At 41.3% G+C, this 9,634-nt stretch overlaps 1 protein-coding gene across 2 annotated transcripts in view; it reads right to left on the reverse strand.

Moving 5' to 3' along the window:
- Positions 1-4,756, reverse strand: part of mtdha (metadherin a) — an 83,768-nt gene extending 79,012 nt beyond the window's left edge. Inside the window, exon 1 of one of the 2 annotated variants that reach the window (XM_043687645.2) lies at positions 4,656-4,756. In XM_043687645.2, coding sequence (XP_043543580.2) covers positions 4,656-4,709 — 54 coding nt within the window. In that variant the 5' untranslated portion in view covers positions 4,710-4,756. The remainder of the gene's footprint in view (positions 1-4,655) is intronic. The other variant, XM_043687643.2, reaches the window with a different exon arrangement.
- Between the last annotated feature and the right edge of the window lie 4,878 nt (positions 4,757-9,634).

A 9,634-nucleotide genomic window follows, 5' to 3' on the forward strand; every position in this document is an offset into this window, starting at 1 on the left:
ACAGGCCCTTCGGCCCACCATGTTCACACTGACCCTCCGAAGAGTAACCCACCCAGACCCATTTCCCTCTGACTAATACAATATAGACAATTTAGCATGGTCAATTCACCTAACCTACACATCTTTGGACTGTGGGAGGAAACTGGAGCACCCAGACGAAACCCACACAGACATGGGGAGAATGTGCAAACTCCACACAGTCACCCAAGGCTGGAATTGAACCACGGACCCTGGTGCTGAGGCAGCAGTGCTAACCACTGAGCCACCATGCCACCCAATACAGGCCCAATTAATGTGTGCCTGGAATAGAAAGTTGACAACCACCTTGCCAAAAGACACAACTGCAATGTCAGTGACATTATTGCATATGCATACACACACACATGCTCAGCACTCCAAAAGGCATGGTGGTTGGCTGCTGTCTGCTTGGCTCAGCTCGCTGTGCTATCTAGCTCTACACCTTGCTGGGCTCTGTGAACTACAATTCGGAGGTTCATATCAGGCTGCCAGAGCAAAATCACACAATATTTGAAACAGAACACATTTTGGCAATTGCTAGAACAGGTTTGGATTGTTGTGTGTTATGGATGGACCCAATCTTTGATGCAGGAAGCTATGTGCGGCATGGTGGCACAGTGGTTAGTACTGCTGCCTCACAGTGCCAGAGACCCGTGTTCAATTCCCACCTCAGGTGACTGACTGTGTGGAGTTTGCACATTCTCCCCGTGTCTGCGTGGGTTTTCTCCCGGTGCTCCGGTTTCCTCCCACAGTCCAAATATGTGCTGGTTAGGCGAATTGGCCATGCTAAATTGCCCGTAGTGTTAGGTGAAGGGGTAAACGTAAGGGAATGGGTCTGGGTGGGTTGCGCTTCGGCGGGTCAGTGTGGACTTGTTGGGCCGAAGGGCCTGTTTCCACACTAAGTAATCTAATCTAATCTAATTTTTGCACAGGCCCTGCTGCTGCCTAGGCAGTGACAGCAACCTATACAGTTCTGGAGGCAGAGAGCACAGACTTTTGTTTTAAATGCAGACAAATCCATTGATAATGACAGGTTTGTCCAGGGAGTGCACACACTTGTAGGCTAATATATAATAGCTGGTGAAGGGCTTTTGCCCGAAACGTCGATTTTCCTGCTCCTTGGATGCTGTCTGAACTGCTTGCTTTTCCAGCACCACTCTAATCCAGATTCTGGTTTCCAGCATCTACAGTAATTATTTTTACCTAATATATAATAGTGGTTGCTTCTTAATGGTTGCATAATGGATTTGAAATTAAGTGAAGTAGGATTAAAGAGAGGAGTAAATAAACCAGAGGAGACTATTGCAATTCAGTCCCCCATTTTTCAGGTTAATTTTAGCCATCCAGTACAAATTTCCACATTTAAAATTGAAATTCCTAAATTGTAATTATACACTTCTCCCACTTGCATACCATGGCCATCTTAGCGTTTTCCCCATTGCCTGCATCATTGCTCCATTAATCTTTCCTGCCACTTAGCCTATCACTGCCCACCTCAATTATTCTTTACAGCCCGCTTTTCCTATCTGTTGCAACTGCAAAGCCAGACCCATCTCGAATTTTTCCCAGGTTCAACAAAATGGCAGCAATCCAAACTGTTAACTCTGCTTCTCTCTGCACTGGTGCTGCCTGACTTACTGCATACTACCAACAACCACAGTATTTTGTTTATGCATTAGTTATAACTGTTTGTATTGGGAAAGGATGGTACATCCATCAATTTCTCTAAAATTGATTACAACTTGTTGTCAGAAACTGAGGTTTAATGGTGGGGTAGCAGAGTGGAGGGGGACCTATTAAAGATCTCTCTAAGCAGGGAGAGTGCACAGCAGCAGATGAACATAGCAATCATGAAGGTATTGTGCATACCACTCAGAAACAAGTTGTTTTGTCTAAGATACCCCATGGACAGCTACAGAAAAGTAATTTCCTTGAACTAAAACAAGCAGCGCATAATGAAAATTCAGATGGAACGCTGGTCAGAAACAAAGCAACTATTCTTCACATTCAAAGGGACTAATGAACTTGTAATTGTCTAGCACCTTCTAAGTCTCTAAACTGTCTCAATGCTACTCACTGCTGACATGTTCAAGGAATGTCACTAGCAAAGTGACAGTATCTGTTGTCTGTCCCTGAATATCCTGGTGGTGAACTGCACAGTGTAATGGCCATTGGATGGGGTGCTTGAGTACTTTCACCCAACTACAAGGAAGAAATGACAATATAGATCCCAGTCAGGAAGGTATGCGGTTTGGACTGGTATTTGCAAGGCATGTTTCAATGTGCCTGTAAACCATGAGAAATACCTTGAAGAGACATGAGCGGCTTTTTTTTTTAAACACAGAATGGTTTGTGTGAGGAATTAACTTCCAGAGGAAGTGGTGGATGCTGGTACAGTGACAATGTTTAAAAGATATTTGGATAAGTTCATGACTAGGAAAGGTTTGGAGGGATATGGGCCAAGCACAGGCAGAGAGAATAGTTTAGTTTGTAATTATGGTTGGCATGGACTGAAATGCCTGTTTACGTGTAGTATGACTCTATGTCAACTTTTGGACAAAGGAGAATCTGAACACAGGAAGCACACCATAGATACATGGTTGTTAACATATTTTGAGAGTTGATTCCTCATGGGCATCTATTTCTGTACATTAATTAATTATTAGTATGACTGGGTAAACTCATTCTAAAAATTAAATGCTTGTACGTAGTGTCAAGTTTATAAACCTTGCCAAAAGGCAAATACAGGTATGAATAAAAAAATTATTAGTGTGATATGTGCATCATATAAAATAAACTTAGATTGATCTCTCACTGAACTGAAGGTTCAGTTGCTGCAAGCACCTTCTAATTATTTTAAGGTAGATAAACCAGACCCTCACACTGACTTGGAGTCTATTTAGAAAAGAGAGGTTTTTATTTATTCTTTAAAGTATCCAGGAAAAGAAATCTAGCTTAATGTTCAATGATCAGAAAATCCTTGAACAGCACCTAGGTGCTGAGGATGCAACAATTGCAGGGATAAGGATTAAAAAGACACACAGTTACACACTTCAACAAAATAGCATTTTGTGTACGATACCATGGAAGATGACTGTGATCACTAACCCATTTGCGCCAAGAAAGGTTTAAAAACCACTGAGATAGATCTTATTACAGGCACGTGATACATAGGAACACCACCACCTGAATGTTTCCTTCCAAACCACTCACCATCCTGACTTGGAAATGTAAAGCTCTTTCTTCAGTGTTGCTGTGTCAAAATCCTGAAATTCCCTTCCTAAGAGCGTTATGGGTCTATCCCACAGCACTTGGACTGCAGCGTTTTAAAACAGCAGCTCACCAGCACCTTCTCCAGTGTAGTTAGGGACAGTTAACAACTGCTGGCCAGCTAGCAATGTCTACATCCCACAAGAAAAAAAAAGCCCGCTTCTGCTCTTATTATGCTGTATGCCTTTAGCGAAAAAGTGAAGTAAACTTCTTCATGGGGTTAAACTGCACAGAGTATGCAACAATTCCAATTAGGCAATTATCATAAACAAAACCAACCTTGTTATTTATGCTTTTAACTCTTATTCGTGCTTTTATTACTTCTATACTCAATTCCAATGCACTCCCAATTGGTCTCCAACTCTAAACTTGGGGTTGAGGTTATCTAAAACTCTGCTGACCATGCCTAAACTTACACTTGCTCCTCGTCAATCTCACAGTTATGATTTTAAAATTATCTTCAATTTAAAACCCCTCCAGAGTCTTGTCCCCTCCATATCCCAGTAATATCCTCCAGCCTCTCAATTTGAAAAATCTGCACTCCCCCAATATGGCCTTTCGAGAGTGCCCTCAATTTTAATTGCTCTACCACCAGCAGCTGGGCCTTCACTGGTGGAGCCCCACGCTCTGGAATTTCCTCCTGACACCACCTCACCTCTCTGCTTCCCTCCTTACAAGTCAGTCCTTAAAACTTATCTCTGACCAAGTCTTACTGATATACCTTAATGTCCCCTTACATGGCTCAGTATCATACTCAGCTTTATAATACACCTATGGAGCACATTGGGAAATATTTATTACATTAACTGAGGTGTATAAATTCAAGTTGTTACAGTTGATCCATTTTGAATGGACACAAAGCTGAACCTTCTGCTGGCATATAGCAAACATTTCAGGTCTAGAACACCCCTTGCCACAAATTCTCTCTAAAGTACTCACAAATTCGCCTTTAATTTCAAACTCAGAAGAGACTTTTTTCATATCATTGTGCCAAAGTGAGACTCTCTCACTCACTCCACCTCCTGTCAACCTCAGCCAGGATCTAACTATAGGTTGAAGATACTCATGTCATTTAGAATCAACTGAGAGTTGAAATAAAAGGTAAGCCTTGCAATTTTGTCTTGACTTGCATGACTGTCGGATGTCCAAGAGTGCTTTATAGCCTTTGAACTGTAGTGATGGTTATAAACTAAGAGCTTCATGCAATGTGAAAATGAAAGAACTTTGTTTACTGAAAAGATACATTTGCTTAAAAAAAATTCAAAAATGAAATAAAGCCTGTCTAGTTAAGCATCAACAGCATCAGAGTCCTGGGATTTACCATAGCTAATTATGTGGAACATATATGCAACTGTAATTAAACTGACCTGATAGGGGTCTTTAAAACTCAATGGATTTGTTAGGATCAATTTAGAGAGCATCTTTGCATCTGTGGAACAGTCCAGACCTAAGGGCCATAAAAATAACAGGTACCGATACTTACTACAGGAAATTCTAGGAGAAACATACTTCAATATTAATTCAGGGTTGTGGGCACCATTAGCTAGGGCACATTTATTACCCATGCATTATTGTCCCGGGAACGTGATAGAACATAGAACAACAGTGTAGAACAGGCCTTCGGCCCTCGATGTTGCACCGACCTGTGAACTATTCTCAGCTCAACCCCTACACTACCCCATCATCACCCATGTGCTTATTTATGATCACGAGCTGCTATCTCAAACTGCTACTGTCTACCTGAAGGTACCTCAACCTGGACAACGGCTAGAGTGTGGAGTAGTTTAGGCAAACAGCACAAATACATTTAAGGGAGTGCCTTAATTACAAAAGTGACCAAGGTATAGAACAGATTGGGTTTCATATGAAAAATAACGGCAGCTCATATGAAACATAATTACTGACATCACTGTTTGGCTGAACAGTCTGCTTCTGCACGTAAAGTCTACGTAAAGCTAACGTAACTGTCACCAGAGCAAAGCTATACAATAAAAAGATTTTCATGTAAAATACAGCAGTGCAAGCTCACTGCTGTTACACTAAAACTCTCCAATACACTGGCGAGTCCAAATTGAGAACAAACACCAGTATTGTCACCGGCATGATAAAGTTTCTTTCAACAGGATACAAAATGCAAAAAAGATTAAAGTAGAGGGTTTAAAGTTTCACAATCTTAAGTGTAATGGAAAAAATAATTTCAAAATTATTTTAAACCAGCCTTTAAAATGAGTCAGCCTTGAATATACAGATCAAACAAGCAACCACTCTGTGTGGTAGAAAATTTCAAAGATTCAAAACCCTGTGAGTGATGAAAGGGAAATCATGTTTGACAAATCTATTAGCTTTTTTTACATTGAGGATGTAAGTAACAGGGTAGATAAAGAGGAAACTCGTACTAACGGGCATTTGGATTTTCAAACAACATTTGATAAGGCGACACAAGATAATCGCTCCTGGAGTTAAGTCTAATAGCATGGATTGGATAACAAATAGGAAGCAGAGAATCAAGATTAACAGCTCACTTTTAACTTGGCAGGCTGTAACTAGTGAAGTGTCACAAGGATGAGTGGTGAGGTCTCAGATATTTACAAAATACTTTAACAAACATAATGAAGGCAACAAATATGCATCCCAGCTTTCTGATGACAAAGGTTAAGTGGAAGAGTAAGCTCTCAGGAAGGCATGAAGCATTTGCAAAGGCTTGAGTAGACCAACAGGTAGAGTATAATAGGGGAAATAGAATCACAGAAGGATCTCAACAAAAGTGAAGGCCATTCAGCCCATTGAGTCCATGCTGGCTGGACATCCATAATCCTGTGTGTAGTGTTGGTCTCCCTACTTGAATAACACAAGAAGTAGTTGAGAAACAGTTCACTCAATGGATTTCTGAGATGAAGGGGTTGCTTTATGACGAAGGATTGGACAAACTAGGCTTACACCCGTTGGACTTCATATGAATGACAGGTGATCACATTGAAACTTATGGGATCCCAAAGGGGCTCGACAGTGTGGATGTTAAGAGGATGTTTCCCTTTGTCTAAAACTATTAGGTGTCTTCCATGTAAGACTGAGACGGCAGAATGTTTTATTTTTCTCCAAAGGTCATTCGACTGTAGATTTTCTACCCAAGGTGGGCTCCTGCTGGATTCTGAATTGGTACGCAACGCAGAAGCAATCCAGCCAGTCTCACTTTTCCACCTTCGCTTGAAGCTCTGCGTATTTTATCCCTTCAATTACTTTCTAATTTCCATTTGGAATCCATAATTGATTTTCCTCACCTTGACAGGAAGAGTAAGTAAAATGTGAGAAACCAATAAACACTTGTTTAATTAGATATGATAAGAGTTCATGCACTCAATGTGGGATCAAATAGCCTTTTTCATTTCTGGAGTACTGTCCTTTCTTACAAATTCACAGAGCAAGAGTTTGAAAAAGAAAAAAATCAGACTGGAAATACCAAGTCTAAAAGATATACTTTCCAGAGAGGAAATGTAAAGTTTCAGCAGACTGATTCCTGGGCTCTCAAGTTTTTCCCCTAAGGAGATTGCATTGACTGCATCAGTATTCATTGGAGTTTTGAGAATGAGAGGGAATCCCATAAATTTCTAATCAGACTGGTTGCAGTGATGATTCCCTGTGCCAGAGGACCCAAAATAAGGGGTCACAGTCTCAGGATATGGGATAGGCCGTGAAAAATATCTTCACTCAGGGATGGCAAACAAGAGCATTCTCTCCCACAGAAAAGCTGTGGAAGGCTAGTTACTGAATATATTTAAGAATGAAACACTTCTGGCAGCTTAAGGTGTAAAGGAGTCAGTATGGTGTTGAGACAGAGCATCAGCCATGATGGGCTGAATGGCCTAATCCCACTCCTATTTCTATCTTCCAGTGGTTCGGTTTCTCTCTTAGAAGCAGAGAATCATAGAATCCCTACTGTGGAAAGAGGCCAATATGCCCATCAAGTCTGCACCAACCCTCCAAACAGCATCCCACTCAAACCCACCCCCCATCCTATCCCTGTAATCCCGTATTTTACCATGGCAAACCACCTACGTTGCAAATCCCTGGACACTACCAACAATTTATGGCCAATTCACCTAGCCTGCACACCTTTGTACTGTGGGAGAAAACTGGAGCACCCCGACAATATGAGAATGTGCAAACCCCACATGTGCTTTATCCAAGGCTGGAATCAAACCCAGGCCCCTGGCATTGTGAGGCAGCACTGCTAACTACTGAACCACCATGCTGCCCCACAGATGCTGACAGACATGTTAAGTTACTCTAGCACTTTCTATTTTTATTTCTGATCAAGCAGCGTGATGCATCTTGTAGGTGGAGATAGTCAGCATACTTTTGAACCACGGTATTCTCCTTATAAACAGTTACAGCGAGTTAAATTAACAAATCCATGTGCAAAAACCATGCCTGAGAGGGGAGCTGCAAAACAAAATTCCATCTTTATGTCAAACCAGCAAAAAAGGTTTCCATCAGCATTTTTTTCAGCCTGCCGGCACTCATGTAGCTACAGTGGCCTTTTGTTCCGATAGTGCGAGGTGAAGGAATAGCAACAAATCTGGTAGTGCAAAGTTGCCAGCAAAATTCTGCTGTGACACAGCAGCACACAATGTTGTACTTGATAAAGTGTGCATTTGCGAAGAAGTTTAAAAGATTTTCAAACATAAACAGAAAGTCTGAACTACAGATTTCCCCTTCCCACATCTGAAGAAGGGCAACCTTTCTCTCAGGGTGAACCCCTACAACAGAGAGAGTTCCAAACAGTGGAAATGTTTCAGACGCAAATCAGAAATTCAATTTTATTCTTGAATCTTGCAAATTTTAAGAGTAACATTTTTGTAGGTTAAAAGTTAAGATACAATTTAACAATGATAAAGCAAAGTCTACAATGTTCCAAATTGTGGATGCAGCGTTTCATTTTCTGAAATTTATTCTGGGCTATTTCACTCTCTTCCACCCCAGCTCAACACAAGAAAGCCACTGTATCACCCATGCCTTTAAACTTGCATCACTGCCTATTAAATAGGCACACCTTGGGACAACAGAAGTTTAAGCAAAGCAATTTAAAAGGCTCTTAAAATGAAACTGAAGTGACATAACTCTCAGTGCATCTTCAAACATGACCAATGTATCCAAACCTGGAGTACAAAATGCCAGATACTGCTTTCTGAAGCACGTATCTTTCACTATTTATAATGTCTCCATTGTCTGCTTTGTACAAAAAACTCATTTCTGTTCATGTTCCAAGACAGAGGCCATTATTTTGACTTCACATCATTCCATTCCCTTGCCACCAATCCCACTTCACACGTACTCATTAAGCCACTATTCAGATGCTGCTTGTCCAAATCGAGTTGCAATCTTACACTTCAACAATCGCCAAGAATTCTTCTGAGCAGTACTGCCCTTGTTCACCACAAATACAGCTCTTTCACCACTGGAATCACTGACCAGACTACTATTTGAATCATCACTGCCCTTATCCATAGTCACAGGTGAGGTGCCGGAAGGCTGAAGGTTGGCTAACGTGGTGCCACTGTTTAAGAAGGGTGGTAAGGACAAGCCAGGGAACTACAGACCAGTGAGCCTGACATCGGTGGTGGGCAGTTGTTGAAGGGAATCCTGAGGGACAGGATGTACATATTTGGAAAAGCAAGGACTGATTAGGGATGGTCAACATGGCTTTGTGCGTAGGAAATCAACTTGAGTTTTTTGAAGAAGTAACAAAGAGGATTGATGAGGGCAGACTGGTAGATGTGATCTATATGGACTTCAGTAAGGCATTGAACAAGGTTCCCCATGGGAAATTGGTTAGCAAGGTTAGATCTCATGGAATACAGGGAGAACATTTGGATATAGAACTGGTTCAAAGGTAGAAGACAGAGGGTGGTGGTGGAGGGTTATTTTTCAATCTGGAGGCTTGTGACCAGTGGAGTGCCACTTTTCATCATTTATACAAATGATTTGATGCGAGCATAAGAGGTACAGTTAGTACGTTTGCTGATAACACCAAAATTGGAGGTGTAGTGGACAGCAAAAAAAGGTTACCGCAGATTACAATGGGATCTTGATCAGATGGGCCAATGGGCTGAGAAGTGGTAGATGGAGTTTTATTTAGAAAAATGTGAAGTGCTGCATTTGGAAAAGCAAATCTTAGCAAGACTTATACACTTAATAATAAGGTCCTAGGGAGTGTTGCTGAACAAAGAGACCTTGGAGTGCAGGTTCATAGTTCCTTGAAAGTGGAGTCGCAGGTAGATAGGGTAGTGAAGAAGGCATTTGGTATGCTTTCCTTTATTGGTCAGAGTATTGAATATAGGAGTTGCGA

The sequence above is a fragment of the Chiloscyllium plagiosum genome, unplaced genomic scaffold (genome assembly GCF_037043375.1).
Source record: "Chiloscyllium plagiosum isolate Xiang-an unplaced genomic scaffold, Cpla_swu_hap1 HiC_scaffold_4, whole genome shotgun sequence".
In the NCBI taxonomy this organism is placed as follows: domain Eukaryota; kingdom Metazoa; phylum Chordata; class Chondrichthyes; order Orectolobiformes; family Hemiscylliidae; genus Chiloscyllium; species Chiloscyllium plagiosum.